Source organism: Prunus persica, chromosome G3 (genome assembly GCF_000346465.2).
Source record: "Prunus persica cultivar Lovell chromosome G3, Prunus_persica_NCBIv2, whole genome shotgun sequence".
Taxonomy (NCBI): Eukaryota; Viridiplantae; Streptophyta; class Magnoliopsida; order Rosales; family Rosaceae; genus Prunus; species Prunus persica.
This window is the reverse complement of record NC_034011.1, coordinates 3,880,569-3,898,350: the sequence shown is the minus strand read 5'-3', so window position 1 is coordinate 3,898,350 and position 17,782 is coordinate 3,880,569. Positions and strand designations below refer to the sequence as shown.

General features: G+C 36.7%; 2 protein-coding genes across 3 annotated transcripts; both read right to left on the bottom strand.

The window, feature by feature from the left end:
• LOC18782838 (probable LRR receptor-like serine/threonine-protein kinase At1g05700) lies at positions 1,910–15,888 on the bottom strand. Its single transcript, XM_020558807.1, has 15 exons — positions 15,759–15,888; positions 7,300–7,849; positions 5,886–6,367; positions 5,466–5,604; positions 5,270–5,341; positions 5,081–5,152; positions 4,904–4,984; positions 4,496–4,665; positions 4,010–4,266; positions 3,788–3,920; positions 3,505–3,603; positions 3,243–3,335; positions 2,968–3,030; positions 2,566–2,755; positions 1,910–2,425 (listed from the first exon to the last, which is right to left on the bottom strand). Exons 1-15 carry the CDS (start codon positions 15,856–15,858, stop codon positions 2,014–2,016), a joined length of 2,913 nt encoding a protein of 970 aa, XP_020414396.1. The 5' UTR covers positions 15,859–15,888; the 3' UTR covers positions 1,910–2,013.
• Positions 11,470–13,714, bottom strand: LOC18782397 (putative leucine-rich repeat receptor-like serine/threonine-protein kinase At2g19230). Of its 2 annotated transcripts, none has more exons than XM_020558805.1 (9): positions 13,631–13,714; positions 13,473–13,545; positions 13,319–13,390; positions 13,147–13,227; positions 12,895–13,055; positions 12,595–12,809; positions 12,373–12,502; positions 12,221–12,283; positions 11,470–11,700 (listed from the first exon to the last, which is right to left on the bottom strand). In XM_020558805.1, exons 2-9 carry the CDS (start codon positions 13,484–13,486, stop codon positions 11,507–11,509), a joined length of 930 nt encoding a protein of 309 aa, XP_020414394.1. In that variant the 5' UTR covers positions 13,487–13,545; positions 13,631–13,714; the 3' UTR covers positions 11,470–11,506. The 2 variants fall into 2 exon arrangements, with proteins under 2 accessions (XP_020414394.1, XP_020414395.1); XM_020558806.1 differs by having other exon boundaries at positions 11,551–11,714.

Below are 17,782 nucleotides of genomic sequence, written 5' to 3'. Positions count from 1 at the left end.
ATTTTAAGATTTTCCGGTGAAGCGTTATCGCTTTGGGCACCCACGCGCTGCCGGCGCGTGCGGCGGCGCGTGGGCACTGTAGAAAAATAGCACTGTGTTCCGATGAGATCCTTAGGTTGTCACGAGTGCGTAGGATTTCGCGGATCTCAATTCGGACGTCGTTTGACTATCGAACGGATATTAGCGTATTGCGCCTTATCCGGGTTCGATAGGTTGGGACCGTTGGATGGTCCCAAATTTAAAATATGTTGATCTAGGTATTTCTAGGATCGTGTAGGATTTCACGGATCGTGAATCGGAGCCCCGGATGTTCCGAATAATAATTTAAAGTTTATATTTTATATTAACCATCAGATTATGCGATCGTGAGAAATCCGACCGTCTGATCTGAACCAAACTGGCAGGACAAGTGTCCTGTACCTGGTAGAACCCATAGGGACCTTCGGATCGGAAATTGGAGGTCGTGGGTTCCACAGGTCCGGTTGACCAGGGTTAGAATAGTTTGACCCTTGGTTGACCGTGAGTCTCCCGGAGTAATCTCACCTTTCTAGGGGGGATTATCGGGTGCTAGATGATTGTGGAGGGTTACACAATATTAGAATTATTTATATAAATTATGTGGTTGTACAAGGGTACAACAGAGTCTAGAATGTCAGTTTGGAGTGCTATACGCACTACTCTAGGTACCTCCTCGGACTTTGGAATTTCTACAAGTATCACCAAGTGAAAGTTAGGTCCCACGTGGCGTAGGTTATCCGGCGTTGGGACAGACCCCATACGTGGCGTTGGTTGTACCGGCGTATGGGGAGATTTGCGATATGATGTTGAGGTCCCGCGTGGCGTAGGTTATCCGGCGTTGGGACAGGCCCCATACGTGGGGTTGGTTGTACCGGCGTATGGGGAGTTATGTGATATGATGTGCAGGTCTCACGTGGCGTAGGTTATCCGGCGTTGAGACAGGCCCCATACGTGGCGTTGGTTGTACCGGCGTATGGGGAGATATGATGAGAATATGGCATGGTCGCACGTGGCGTAGGTTATCCGGCGTGTTGACAGGCTCCATACGTGGCGTTGGTTGTACCGGCGTATGGGGAGAATATGTGAAATATAGATAAATGAAATAAGGTATCGCCCAAGTGTGGAATTAGGTTTTAGGGAAGAACTACGTGTGGCTTGATCCCTCAAGGAGGGTACGTAGGCAGCCTAAGGTTATTAGGTGCAGCCGCAGACTAAATGTTAGTCATATTTGGTATTTGAATGGTTTGGTAGTTGGATAGGAATTATTGAAAGGCCAAAGGCCATTTGTGTGAATTGCATGAAATTATATTGTGCATGCTGCCAGTTGGGAATATTAAATGCGTTTTTATGCAGGTTGAAATTTTGGGAAATGTCCAAATTATAGGGGAGACTGCCGAAATTTCGGCAGGAAGTCTCGGTTTTTAGTAAGTGGGCCTGACATCGGGGTGATGTCAGGAATTCCAAAGGGTTCGTCTCGGATTTTGAGAAAATTCGGGGCGGGTCCTTAAATTTTTAGCTATAGAATCATAGTAAAACCCTATATGAAACTGACTTTATAAACACACCCTATCCTACAGGAAATAGATTTTATAAATATACTCTATTATTGCCAACTATCTTTTTTTGAATATACAATTTTGGGTATAATAGTGAATCTCCTATTTTTCTAGTACTTTGATTTTGGGTTGCAATTAGACGTTGCTGCAAAAAGAATTTCACCATTTGTGAGGGAAGACTTGAACCTTGACTTTTGTTCCATTTTTAAAAATATCATAATTGAGTTGTCAACTCCTTCAAAAGATTAGAGTCTACTTTGACTTTGCCACCCATGAACAGAACAGAATCTACCTTAGAATTGGACCGTATGGGAAAAAAAAAAAAAAAATCAACATTTAGCCTGCCCTTTCTTTTTCCATTATAAAAGTAGCATCAATCAAACTCTCAATTTCAAATAATGTACCATAAAAATACATTGTGTTTACATATAGCATTAACTTATGATATCATGCACCTGCTCGTTGGAAATGTAATATCATCGCTAACTGTAGTCCTTGGTTCAGGATCAGGAGCCGACTCCATTTTCAAGCATTGCTCTAAATCCTTATAGACAACATCTATGTCTGGCCTTTCGGCTCCGGTTAGAGGCACACAAGCCATGGCAGTTTGTATAGCTTTCCTAACAGAATCCATCTTGTACTTTCCCTGTAATTTTGGATCCACTACGCTTTCGATACGCTGGTTATTAACTTCATTACGCACCCATTCAATTATGTGTATACATACTTCTGGTCCTCCAGGTTGTACTACTTCAGTGTTAATGGCTCTTCTACCGGTTATTAGCTCTAGCAAGACAATTCCAAAGCTATATACATCACTCTTTTTGTTGAGCCGTTTTGTGTTGTGATATCTGGACAAATATAACAAGAAAACATGTCAACAAGGTCGAATCTAATAAAATAATCCCTGGAATAAATTGGCTATTGAAAATATATACCACAAGGTACAAAAACAAAAGCAAAAAACAAGATATATATAGTTAATTCTTACTCGGGATCGAGATATCCAAGTGTTCCTTTGGACAAAGTTGATACATGAGTGATACTTTCAGTTGCAAAAGCTCTAGAAATACCAAAATCACCTATCTTGGCTTGCAATCTTTTGTCTAACAAAATGTTGGCTGGCTTTACATCTCTGTGAACTATCGGCATATTGCGGTGAGAATGCAGGTAATTCAGTCCTAAAAATTCAGCAGCCATTACTCACTACTACAAAGCTGGCCAAAGAGCAGGAGCTAGCATAAGAGCATACAGCAGTACTCATATCATATGAGCTAGCATAAGAACAAAACCGGCTTTATATCTCAACTCTCTCACACTGTTTTTCCTGAGCCTCACCGTATGTACAGTGACTACTCATATCATTTCTATTGTAATTTACTAATCTGCTTACCTCGTGCAGCATCTAGAGCAATACCGAGTCTCTCCTTCCAAGTCAAAACTCTTATAATACTATCTGCACCCAAGAATTCGTTATCAATGAATCATGTAGTTATACAAGGAAAATTAAAGAGGGAAACTTACGGTGTGTTTGGATGAGGAAATTTAAAAGTATCTAAGGAATTCATAAACAATAGATTTTAAAATAATGTAAATTAATGTTCTATAATTTGTAAAGTTAAATGAGATTAATAATTCGATCACGAGTTTTGAAAGGAGATTTAGTACCTGATTCGGGGCCTTGTGAATGTGCTGTGTGAAACAATGTGGCGCCGGTGTGAGGCGGCTGTGCAAGTGATGCAGATGGCGAAGGTGAGAGCTCTGCATTTGAGGTGTATACTGAAATTAGGTTTACTCTTTTCATTTGTTAATAACACTTGTCCAACAATTTACTTGGGCAGCGTAATACTAATGGGAAAAAAGGGGGAGCGGCGTGGGGGAGAAAGTTCTCATCATAAATGCCATTTATGAATATATAGCAATGGTATACCTGAGTCAGAGCGCTGGGACCGTACAAGCAATGGAGCTGATGATGTGTAGCGGTGGTCCGGTGACTGCGGGCTTGATGCAGGTGGTGAAGGTGAAAGTACTGTATTTGGGGTCAACAGTTGTTTAGGATGAAGAACAGAAAAGATTCGGAAATTGAAGTTAATTAGCAGCAGGTTCACTTGCAATTGCAAAAGTCCATATTTGTGTAATGATGATGAGAAAAGCTGAACGAGTTATCTATGGTGTTATATTTTACATTATACATATGAATATACGATCATTACCAGCTGATAAATGCTGTTTCAAATTTCCATAGGCCACGAACGCGTAAACAAGTGCCATACAGTCAACGTCATCACAGTACCCAATTAGGGAAACCACGTTTTTATGATCAGCAACACTCATCAAAAGCGCAACCTGCAATTCGATATGCATGTTTCGTCTTTGTGAATCTTCAACAAAGAATCCAGACAAGAAAGAAATATATATAGTTGGATTATCTATACCTCGTTATTAAATTCTTCTAAGCCTTGACTTGATCTAGGCGAGAGTACTTTTACAGCAACTTCAACCTTATTTTCCAGCCTGCCACGGTAGACTTTTCCGAATGCGCCTTCTCCAAGCAGTGATGTATAATTACTGGTGATATTCGTGATCTCAACTTTAGTGAAGTGTTGACCCCGACGGGGGTCAGAAGGGGCCTTCAAAAGGGTGGGCTTAGTATCAGTATGGCCAACTTCTTGCGCCTCTGGCCTTGTGTTAGCTTCAAAATAGGTTTCAACTATGTTAAGCACTAAATTTACAGTTCATCGGATTCGGATTTGATTAGCTTAGCCTAGATTAAATCACACTCATCTCACGGCAATTAGTGTGGTGGTAATGCTCACCCCAAAATTTTTATACAATTTTACGCCAAACAACTCATGTGGGGGCTCTTTTTTCGCTATTCCTTTTTATGAAACACTGTGGCTATTCTATTTCGGCACTCTTACCTTTTTCTCCTTTGGTTTTAAAGGAGTGCCACCAAATAGCTGCAGCTGCGACAACTAATAATATGCCGATTGAAATTCCAACCGGGACTCCTACCAAAACACCGAGATTGTGCTTCTTCTTCTTCTTATTGCAAGAAACCTGTCCGGATAGATTTGGATTTCCGCACAAACTGAAAAAGTAATTCAAGGCAAATGTAGTAAGATTTCCGTGCATATACTTCCTATTTTTTAAATAAGTATAGTAGATGCTATAAGATTCTCAATAATCTAGTTATCGGGAAAATTAATGTCTACCTAGAGAAATTTGATAGTAATTGAACATGCGCATGTTAAACACGATTTAGGCCGAGTTACACACAAAATTCAAAGATCATAGCTTCTTTGTTTTTTGGCAAAATAGAGGAGCACCTTAGTAGTAGCAAACCATTCTTGCTTCTGTCACTGAGTCTCACTGGAACTGAGCCTGTGAGCTTGTTGTTCTCCAAGTTTCTGCAGAAGTAAAGACATACTCTAACCATGCTTTCTCACTAGGGATTGTAATTAACTTACCCCCATGTATGTACATAATCTTGAAAATGAACTTACAGGACATTTAAATTTGGCAATTGAGACAAAAAGTCTGGAATTGGTCCTGTTAAGTTGTTGTTTGATAAATCCCTGAAATCATGAGCATGAGCCTGACTGATTACGATCTTACCATATATGCTGCTGTAGGCTACACCATATTCATTAGTTTTGTAATACTCATGACAACATGTATATTAATTTACTTACAAAGTTTGTATCATCGTGAGATTGGATATAGAAGGAGCTATCAGCCCTGTTAATCCACTAGACGACAAATCCCTACAGATTGCATTGCATTTACCCGTAACTATAAACCAAGTTAAAAAGGAATAATTAAATCAAATCATCAATAATTTTGTCTGAACACACACACACACATATATATATATACACACACACTTACAAGGATTTGATATTTCGGGACTCATTTTCATGAGCACTACAAGTGACACCTTCCCACAAGTAATCCTTGGGAGCACACGGATCTCCTTGCCAGTTCTTAATAATTATATAAGTTGACTTGATGTTTGCGATTGCGTCAACTAATAATATTTTCATCATATACATAAAGAAGGACGTTATGTCAAGAAAACTTAAGGGGTTTTTAGATTCGAGCCCGACTCATGCAACTATTATTCAGGGAGACTATAATGAGGGGTAAAAATGTGGGCTTATAATGAGAGATTCCTCAATAGCGGTCTGATTTAGTGCAGAGTTATTATTAGATTTAATCATCGATTTAGACCTAATGACATTGTGTGATACATATACTAGTACCCAACCGAAAGGTAGGTACGTAATAATCGAGGGGAGGAGTACTTACAATCTTTTTGGTTTGTTTCTGATTCTAAGAATTCTTTTACCATATAAACCTCGAACGCATTGAGGATAGGTAGGAGGAAAGAGTCTTCAGATGTAAAGATGGAAAAATTATAGGATTGTGCTCCTCCTCTGAAAGCCAGGGTGCTGTTAATAGTATTTGTGTACAAGTAACGAGGAACAAATGGGTCCGAAGTGAGCTCTCCATTTATGGTAATAGAGATCTCTCTGATCTGGCTGGCTTGGAGCTTTGCAACTTCTGCAAAGTGAATGTAAGTATAATATTCCGCATATCTATCAGCGGGCACCCAGGAAATATTCAAGAATTGGCTCGAAATATCTTTTGGCGTGGCAGCAGTACGCATGACATCAGATGGTAGTTGGTATGTATTTTGATCGTTGTTTATGATGGATAGAGTACTTAATTGTGCCCAATCATCGCGGGGATATGAATACCATAGGCGATCATAAATATCGTTCGGATACCTGTATGCCATACAAATATACATCATCAGTTTAGTTTTCGGCAAAAATACCATTGAATACTTGCAAACATATATATTATCTCCTGCGCCACAAGTAATTTTAGAGTGGTATTAGAGTACGGCCATGTCAGATGGATAACTAGTTCACATCTTATAATAAAAGTAGATATTTATTGACGTTATTTTCTAAAAAGTAGAAAATATCTATTATGTCGTCTACTTTATGACGGAGTTAAAATTTCATGTGTGGGGGCCTCTCACTAAATATATATATATATATATATATATATATATATAAAGATTCGAAGTCACAATACATGCTAAAGTAACTAAGAGGACCAAAACATCATATATTACATATATAAAAAATATTTACAAATTTTTTCCTTTCGTAATCTACACACAAATTTTTGGAAGACCCATTAAACTCAAGAGAGATTATAAATCAAAATTTTACAAACCTAAACAAACCATATGTGGAGAGAACACAATAAAAGATTTCACAAACCCAAACAAACCATAGTTGGAGAGAAAACAATAATAGATATAGTAAATTTAATATATATAAAAAGTAGACCATATATTAAAAAGAGGTGAGGGGTCTGCGTCTAACCATATTATAAACACTAGCTCAGCATGTGCCAATTGGTTATTTATTTATTTATTTTATTTTTAGAATTTAAAAAAAATATGGGTAGTTATGTTTCATAAAAGTAGGACCTATTATCTGATTTTGTTTTTAATATAAAAAAAAAGTGAATTTATCATATCATCCTCATTTAATTAATAATTTCAATTCTTAGTGTTTGAATTAGCCAAAGGCATTTTTTGATATTTTAAAATTCTCTGCTTTTTACTTTATATATATAGATAAACAAATTATATTGTCGTATTTTAATACCATACATAAATTTTTCCTAAGCAATGGCTCACCTGTATCCAGCTGTATTAGCTGTTTGACCAACGTCATAGCGCAACAGAAGGGCCAAGGACTGTTTGGGCATCTGTGTTAGATAAGATGCAGTGGGTAAAGGCCTGAGTTCGATTGCTGATATAAACGGAACCCCAGTGCCGATGTTGACCAAACAAATATGTATATGGTTTTGCGCAGGGGTATGCAAGAGCTCCTTGATTGTGATGCTGGACGCATTCGAAAACGCCACTGAATCCCACAAAGTAGCTCCAAGATGTAGTTCAAATTCTGGTAAATTACCTTTCTGGCTATCGTAATTTCCATAAACGAAGCTTGCTCGGATCAAATATTTGTCGCCGCCCGTAAGGCGTATGCTGTAGCAGTTTCTGGTTCCTTGGGGAAAGCTCCTAAGGAACCAGAAGGGCCGTGTATATTGATCTCTGTAATCGAGCGATATGGACTTGCTGTCTCCTGTATCTGTTAGAGAGGAGTCTGAAATGTAGTAAATGCCGGTAGTTCTTTCTGTGTAGCCGGGACTTTGCTCTAGACCACAATCTATACTTATGAAGCCTGGGAAAAAGCATGAGAATTATATACCAATTAAGATCAACTCTATTTTCTCACTGGAAACATGCATATATATTATATATTATATACCTGATTGATCCTGGGCATGAGCTAGGAGCATCAGAGCAATACCACCAAGCAGTGCCCAGAGGGGTGGCTTGAATACCCACGACATCATAATACTTGAGCAATTAGGTACGTATTTATTTTCAGAGACAGCATTATATATAGGGTTTTCTAGGGTCTAGTTGTATTTTTCTAAAACACTTTGTTGTCTTTTTATATTTAAGTTTACTTTTCAAAGTAAATAAGTTCTGGTGAGAATAAATAATTCTGTTTACACACTATCCAAATTTGATATATATTTTGAGTCTAGGGGTGTAGTTGTATTCTTCTCTTGTCCTTTTTTGTCTGTTTGCACACTATATATATATATATCATGGATGTAATTAGAAATTTCAAATCTTTATATGCAAACCAATTAGCTTACTGCCCAATGTTAAAAAAGCTCTCATGTTTGAATTCCCCTACCCTTATTTGATGAAAAAAGAAAAGAAAAGAATATTGGTAAGTGACATACATATATACAATGTGTTGAAATTGGCTCACCATTTGTACATGAAGTCAAGAAAAGAAGATTGATACCGGTCGCAATGTGTCGCAACAAAGTCTAATTGGCAATGAGTAGCCCAATTCCTTACAAGATAACATTACTCTAATATCATCAATAAAGTTTAGGTTCCAACCAAAAATCAATTGGCAATAGAGATAGTAGCCTTCTTATAAGTCCATTAGTCATCTTAACTTTTCAACGTAGGACAAAATACTCTCAACATATATAATATAGGTAAATTTTTTAAGTTTGGAGCTTAATTATTATTTAATCCAAATCAATACGACTGTGTAAATCCCATAAACAGTAGTCTAAGGGTATTTTGGACATTAACTTCTAAAATAGAAACTAATTAGACTACTAAGTCAACAAATAATTTTTTTTTTGGTTCGAAAAACTGCTAAGTCGACTAGTCGTGAAGGGACGTCATAAAAAATGTGTCATTATCCTCAAACTTGAAAATCCTTTAAACTTTTGTCCAACATTTTTATCTTTGTTTATAATGCCAAGTGGATGTTCACCACAATTTCCAATATAGTTTGATTATCAAATAAATCTAAGCGACTGTTTTTGGTACGTACTTGCTACATTATGGAGGTTCAAATACGTCATGTATACACACGCAAATGCACGTTGAATATGAATCATGAGTGGAATTTTACAAAGAACGCGGTTTGATGGTTAGAACATGATTAATTCATCTTCTACTTTTAAGTTAGACAAAATTTAAAAGTTGCACGTATTTTTTTTCTTAATATATTTTGAATCTAATGAGTTGACTCGCGTATTAGTATTATGTGTGAACGAGAGAGAGAGAGAGAGGGGTTTGAAGTTCATGGGATAATGCAATTACTATAAATTATTCATTATTCTTTTTACAAATTATGAAAATTATATGAAGCAATAAGAGTATATCAATTTCTTATATATGAAAATTATATAAATTATTCAACTTACAAATCAAAGTGTGGTCGACGACTTTTGTGGGTGGACCGTGGACGGGCTTGAAAGACCCATCATTAATAAATTATGCATTCTTAGTGTTAATATATAATTTAAATTATTATTGATTCCATTCATACAAATAGGTTGAACCAGTGTCGTCTTGTGAAATCTGGTCAATGAATACGTGTACGTACATTTCACTGATGACAAATTAACACTTGTTCAACTATAATAATGCATCTTTCTCCTCAAAAGGAAAAAACTAATACAGCATCTTGGCAAGTGTCGCTTATTTTACCAGGAAAAGAAACAAAATCGTTATCTCTCTTTTTTGTGGTTTCGGTATTTTGTAGTAGTACTTGCATGTTGTGGAATATTTGACCTTTTAGAAGTTTCACCGGTGACTAGCTAGCCTAAAAAGATAAATACCAAAAACAGTTCATAACATTTCATAACATTTAATACATGGCATAGCTCACGTCAATTAACATAGCCAATTAGGTTCATTGGCAGACTCAGAATTTTTTTTTACGGAGATACAATTTTGAAAGATTAAAAGCCAAATCATAATTGATCATACTTCTAGTTGTGTCGAATTTGCTTTTGAATACTGATCATAAAAGCCAAATCAGAAAAGAGAAAAAAAACAGATTATAAAAAAGGGGCGGGGAAAAATAAACAAGCACAGCAAACTTACTTTTGGTGAAGAGGGAAAAAAAAATGCAGCAATAGCAATCAATTGATTTTCTTCTTTTTATAATCTTTTTATAATCCTTGTTTAAATAAGAAAGAAAAAGATGTTTAAAGACTTTTTAAAGCCCAAGAAATGCAGGCCTAAGCATATTGTTGAAAGTCCATGAATTGCAGTCTGCCTCCTCTTAAGTTTTTTTTTTTTTTTTTTTTATTTCTCCGGCCCAAAACGACGTCATTTTGGTCAGAACTTTTTATTAAAATATATATAGGAGCTCAAGCAGCAGCACAGCGCAGCAAACAGACTTTGGCGGAGTCATTTTGTCGAACACCTGGAGTGCACAACCACTAGCTGAGCAAAGATGCAATTTGAAGCACCTACAATGGTTTTTCCGGCGAAAGGAGATGCAACTGCACCTCTCTGAGTATGTCTATTAACCTTTTCTCCATATCTATTGCTTGCACAAGTACTCGTAAGCCTCTTTTGTTACTCAAGACTGTCTTGGCATGAACTAGTTAATCCTCCCTTTCTACATGAGTTTATTAGTCCCCTCCTCAAGAGGTGTTTTTGGTGGGCTCGGTAATGGCAATCCCATTTAAGACTAGGATTAGATGAAACAAACATGAAACTAAATTTAGTACAAGCTAGTTCAAGCCAATCCAAGCCAAGCCTGTTGAACAAAAATTCCCGTAAGGAATTTGAAACTTTAAATAATATATGTTTTCGGTTACAAATGTTCAAATAATATTACAGAATTACCAACTAATAGTCTTACTCAGCTTCAGAACTGATGTGGGAGGTCTTTATAATTGAGCCGCTTGAACTGATTGTATCATCACTCTCATCGCTCTCATAAGCTTCTGTAACATTTGTTATTTCAGAAGGCATCTCAATTTCCAAACACTCTTTCAAATCATTAAACACAACAGTTATATCGGGCCTTTGGATTGATGTTGAAGACACACAAGCCATGGCAATTTCTATGGATTTTTTAGCAGAAGATTTGAGGAAGGTTCCTTGTATTCTTGAATCCACAATGCTTTCAATTTCGATTTCGATCTTCTCAAATTTAGGCCTCACCCATTGACATATGTGAATAGGTAATTGTTCCAAATCTCTTATTATTGCTGCTCTACCTGTTATGAGCTCTAGCAACACAATCCCAAAGCTGTATATGTCACTCTTTTTGTTAAGTTGTCCAGTACTGCAATATCTGGAGAGAATAAGAAAGAATAATAACTGTGAACAGTATATTTAATAAAACAACCCCTCAGTCAAAATGGTATTAAAATATTGAAGTACCAAAATTTGAACTTGTCATATCAACAACTGGAAGAAGAATTTCTTGGTTTCTAGGCAACAGACCTCAAACAATTTCTACGAGAACTCTAGCTATTAGCATTATTAAAACTTACTCAGGATCCAGGTATCCAAATGTTCCTTTGGCCGCGGTTGATACATGAGTGGCACTTTCAGTTGCAAGACCTTTAGAAAGACCAAAGTCAGCTATCTTAGCTTGCAACTTTTCATTCAATAAGATATTGGATGTCTTTAGATCTCTATGCACAATAGGTGGCTTGCAACCATTGTGTAAATATTCCAGTCCTGCAAAAATATTTCTGCCATGAGCTATGGTAAGTAAACTAAATTAAAATTATATTTATATATACACGTGATATTGAGGGAGGAAAGTATCAAACACAGACCTATATTAAGGGATCATTTCAGATGTTCAAATCTATTCATGAATCATGAATGTTCAAACACTAAAAGTACGAATTAGCTCTTATTTTAGTGATATTTCTCTTCTCAACATCAAGTAAAGGTACGGCATAACAAGGTTCGTCCTCAAGCCAATAGAAAGGAAAATACTTGTTTCCTTCTCCTAGAAACAGGAACTCTTACTTCCTTTCAATCACAGTTTGACATGTATGCATAAATTTTTGTGTGTTTTTAATGATTTTTTTTTTTTTTTTGCATATGTGTCAAACTGTGATTTGTAAAAATGAGAAGTGTCTCCTTATTCAAATCCAAACATTCATTTAAAGTACTTAAACATAAGGTGTCTGGACATATACACCAAACTTATATATACCTAGTAGTTATTTATTTAGTGTTCAATTACCTCGTGCGGCATCTACTGCAATTTGAAGCCTCTCTTTCCAAGTCAAAACGTTTTTACCTACATCTGCACCCAAGAGTTGTCGATCATCACGATTCCATATATCTCTGAATTGTTCAAGTTCAAAATAATATCATTTGCAAAATCATGCATACCAGATGAAATATGTTGTTCCAAGTTTCCATTGGCTACGTAGTCATAAACAAGGGCCATTGTGTCACCTTCATCGCAGTAACCAATGAGAGAAACCAAGTTTCTATGATGAGCACTCATTAAAAGTATAACCTGCAATTTTGTATGCAACATGTGTATATATTTACATCTGTACTTTCGGGATCCAGAGGTAAATATGAAGTAACCCATTTGCATATATCTACCTCATTTCGAAATTCATTTGAGCCTTGCCTTGATGAACCGAGTAACTTCACGGCAACTTGAGTCTCATTTTTCAGAGCACCAAGGTATACTTTTCCAAAACCGCCTCTTCCGATTATTGATGCAAAATTATTGGTAATCTTCACAATCTCTGAGTATGTAAACCGTTGACCTTGTGACTCCAAAAATTCATTTTTGTAGAAATTCTTCTTTATCTCTACAGCAAAAAGGGTTTATCAACTTACAGTAAAATACTCCCGAAAAAAAAAAAAAGAAAAAAAGTAGTTATTTGGCAGTCTTACCATGTTGTCTTTTCCTTTTAAAGACCACCCATAAAACAGCTAATATTGTTGATAAGAGAATGAAGAATCCAAGGATATACACCGCTAGGTGAATATTGGTACGGTGTTTCTTCTTTAGTTCGCAAGGGACTTGTTCGGATTGATTTGGATTTTCGCAGAAACTGATAACAAAATGGTTGAGGCAACTGTTAAGATTTTGATGGATAATCAACCAAGATGTTGTTTCTGTGTTTATTTAATAAACAAACAGACCTGAATGATAGAAACCCATCCTTCCTTCTTTGAATGAGTCCTTTCGGAACAGAACCTGTGAGCTTGTTTTTGTCCAACTTTCTGAAAAGCCACAACCACTGCATTTTGTCACCATAATTTGTACTTGATGAAGGAATTATAGTTTAGTCCCATTAGCAATTCAATAACTTACAAGATGGTTAACTTTGGCAGGTGAGACAGAAATTCTGGAATTGATCCCTTTAATTTATTGTTCGATAAATCCCTGAAATGATGAACATCAACAAGTCATTCATTTGGTGTGTATGCAGTAGATATTTCAAACACAGTAATTGAAGCATACTTACAAAGTTTGTATCATGGTGAGATTGGATATACTTGGAGATATCTCCCCCTGTTAATCCACTTGAAGACAAGTTCCTGGAAGATTGCATGTGTTAGGCAAATTATTATATTAATTCACTAAAACATAAGTGGTTGAAAGTTTTTATGAAGAGTTACTTACAAGGATGTTATTCTTGGCTGCTGGCCATTTTCATAATAAGTACAATTTAGGCCTTCCCATGAGTAAACTTGAGGGCTGCAGGGATCTCCTTGCCAATTCCTTTTGATGTTATGTGCTGACTTGATGTTTGTGATTGCATTCACTATAATATTTTCATATGACAACACAAAATCTCGACCACAAAAAATCACTTAATATGTATCTATATATAGGAAAGTTTTCAAGGGAGGATAACATATGAGAACATCCTATTTTCAGTCTGTGTTCCAATGATTGTAATCCATTTTTTAGGCTCTCTTATAAGGATCGTCCCTGCAAAAAATCGGTCAAATTGAAAATTGTTTTGCCCTTTGTTCATCGACAAAATTATTTCAGTTTTTATCTAAGACGGTGTCACATTGAACTTTGTAAGGAAGCATACAGTAATTACCATCTTGTTGGTTTGTTTCTAGTTCTGAGAAGTCTTTGACCATATAGGTCTCGAAAGCATTGAGGATCGGTGGGAGGGTAGAGTTCCCAGTCTTAGAGATTGAAAGAGTAATATATTGTCCTCCGCTCCAATCTGACAGGCTAAAAATCGTACTTACAGACAAGTAATCAGGAGCAAATGGCCCAAAATAGGGCTCTCCGTTCGTAGTAATGTCAAGCTGTCTAGACTCGTTGCCTTGGAGCTTTTCAACTTCTGCAAAGTGCATGTAAATATAATATTTTCCACTGTTATCAGAAGGCAGCCAGAAAATATTTAAGGAATCATCTACATTTTTTGGTGTGGCAGCAGTAGTCATCACGACAGATGATGGTTGGTAAGTATTGTTAGTGTCAATTGAAGACGAGGTGTTTAATTGTGTCCACTCATCGCGGTCATTACCATACCAGAAGCGATCATATATATCGTCTGGATACCTAAACACAGATGATATATTTCATGGTTAATGAAAAAGAATGGAAATTCTAATTTATACATATACATAAACATAATCCCCTTTAAGAGGGATCCCGTTCCAGTGTATCTGGATCGCAATACTGGACAACAGATTGCACAACATATAGAATATATCAACATTCATATATCAAAAACATGACACCATCCACATATGGAGCACATGCATCTACATGTCGACATCCATATTGGCACCAGACTGACACACCGTGGCAGATTTGAACTCACAATACATGCCAAAATAACCAAGAGGACCAAAACATCATATAAATTACATATATAAAAAAATATATATTTACAACTATTTTCCTTTGGTATAAATTGGAAGACTCATTAAACTTAGAGAGAATAAATCAAAATTTCACAAACTCAAACAAACCATGGGTGGAGAGAATAGATGAAAAACCCACAAGGGTGTCTTTCAAATAAGCTTATTTGAGGGATTTCTCAAGTGAAGTTCTGTATGTGTGTGTTATAATATTCACAGAAATTACTGACCTATACAATTGCTTTGAATTTGCTATTTGACCCGTGTCATACCGCGAATCAAGTGCCAAGGACCATGCCTCTGCTACATAAGTGTTATTAGGCAAAGTCCTTAGCTCTATTGCTGATATAAATGGAACCCCCTTGTTTGTGTCCACCAAACAAACATGTATATAGTTTAGCAGAGGGACATGTATGAGCTCTTTGTTTGCGACGGTGGACGCATTCTCCAACTTCACTGAATCCCACAAATTAGGCCCAAGATGCAGTTGGAATTCTGGCAGTCTATACTGGTCGTCATAATTCCCATATAAGAAACTTGCTCGGATCAAATATCTGGTACCCCTTGTAACGTTTATTTTGTAGCAGTTCCGAGTGCCTTGTGGAAAAACCCTAAGAGACCTGTACGGCTGCATCTTATTTTGTTGATCAGTCAATATAACAACCTTACTCTCATTGGTTTCTATGAAGCCTTCATCTGAAATATAGTTAATGCCTGTTTTCTTTTCAGTATAGCTAGAATTTGTTGCTAAGCCGCAATCGATGCTAATGAAGCCTGAGACAGAACATCCACATAAACATATATACATAATTTTCCCTATGCAGGCGTCTAGAAGTTATACATATATATGAAAGAGAGAGAGAGAGAGAACACCACGTTAACTTTTATTTATGTGCTCTTGCAGAGGTATATAATCATACCTGATTGATCCTGGGCATGAACAAGGAGCATAAGATTGAGAGCAAAACCACCAAACTGCAGTACTGCAAAGAGGAGGAAATGCTTCAATGTCCGCCACATATCGTTGAACTCAGGAGACACTTAGCAAATTTGTCTGTAATTTGATATGATAATTCAATAAAATGGAGGAACACCAAGTGCCATCGGGTGTCAGCTTGAGGGTTGACCCTAATTAGCTACTTGTTTTAGTCTTCCCTCCAAGTGATTAAGATGCATGCTGTAGAATAAGTTTAAAACACTATATAATATTTGTAAAATAAGTTTAAAATTCCCATTATTTTATTCTGTTTAGTTTCCACTGTAGCATATGCGGTAAAATATGATCCACTAACTACTTGATAAAGAAACTATAACCAATCGTTCTAGAACAGGTGGGGACTACAATGACAGAAGCCAACACCAAGTCAAGGTTTTTACCTGTAAAACTAATTCCATAAATCATCACACACACATGAAATTACATGAAAGAAAATGTCTTGAATCACACTAGGACATCTCTGAAGATTTCATATTGATGAAAGCTTCAAAGAAAGTCTTCTACTAGTACTTTCTAGATAATAGGCTCTTATGTTCAACTAGCAATAGGACTAAAATGTTTTTGAACTTATATTTATAAAAACATAAAAATAATAAATAAATAAATTTATTTAAAAAAAATACAAATCAAAATTGGAATTGACACAATTTGCAAGATTAGAAGCTTTGCACAATTCGCTTCTGATCTTGTTCACCCGTTTTCGTGTTTACTCCTGAGGTGGAAGGGTGAAGTTCCCCACTGGCTTGGAGACCACTTGTTGGTCGACAAGTCAGCTTTCTTTGGTGTGTGAGCGTGCCACTGCTAGCAATGTAAATTCTAGCAGACTTATTTTTAGAGTGGATAACTTGCGCCTCAAGTTACTGACTTCTAAAACAAATGATTGTGAATTTGAGTGAGGAATATCTCCCAAGTAAGTTCTTTTCTTGCCTCAGACTGGTGAGGACTTTCATAATTTATCTCAGTATCAAATGGTTGTTCTGGCCAGAATAGATAATAATAAAATAGACTGTTTCAGGCAGAACTGCCTTCTACAAAATTAAGAAGGGAGAAATCAACTCTAGAAAGACAAAAAGATGGCTGGAATCCCATTTCTGCCTGGGTAGAAACTTCTGATCCGGGCTGGACTGGGTATGTCTGTGCTGGACTGTGCTGTCAACAACTTTGGCTGCTTGGCTTCAGCTGTAAATCGATACCAAAGTTCAATTTTGGCAGAGCTTCAATCTACTTCAAGCCTTGGGAGACTTTTGAGCGGGCAGAACTGCAGCTTCTTCAGTTTGAAGGGACAGAAGTGGCTATTCTCGGGGATTTAGCAAGCTGGAACTATGCTGTAAAATTTGTTGAGGTTTTCATATTTGTGAAAACTCAAACTATGTTTGTCTTGGCTTTTGCTGAACCAAATTTGTAACGAGAGGGATCTCGTTTTCAGAAGACTTATTTTCTAAGTCTGAACTTTGGAATTCTGATCTAAAGCTGTTTTTCTCTTGGGATCCAAGTGAGCTTTTTCTTGTTTGTTTTTTTTGATTGATTGATGAATTGAGTGTCCCCTTTGTTTCTTTGCCTACTTTCGTTTTTATAAGAGACCCTCTTAAGGAGGTAATTCTTAATTCTAAATAATGGGCGGCAAAAAGATCTCTTATAATGTAAAGTAAGAAGGGTTTCTTATCAATCAAGGCAGATAGGTTCTGAGCAGTCACCTCCTAAAAACAGTCCCTTCCCTGGTTTCCTGGGTGGCAGCTTTCTAATTCAACCAACGCCACCGTCTGTGTGGGCTTTTTATGGCGGTTTGGCTCTTTTTCTTTTGTATTTTCTGAGTGGTTCCCTGTTTCCCGTTCTAACTTAGAAGGCGTGATCCGTGAATTCCTTGGGAGATGGTGTATTGATTTGTAGCAAAATCTCGAACACAGATGGGTTTTTGATCTTCAATTGGCAGTGTTTCAGAGACGTCCC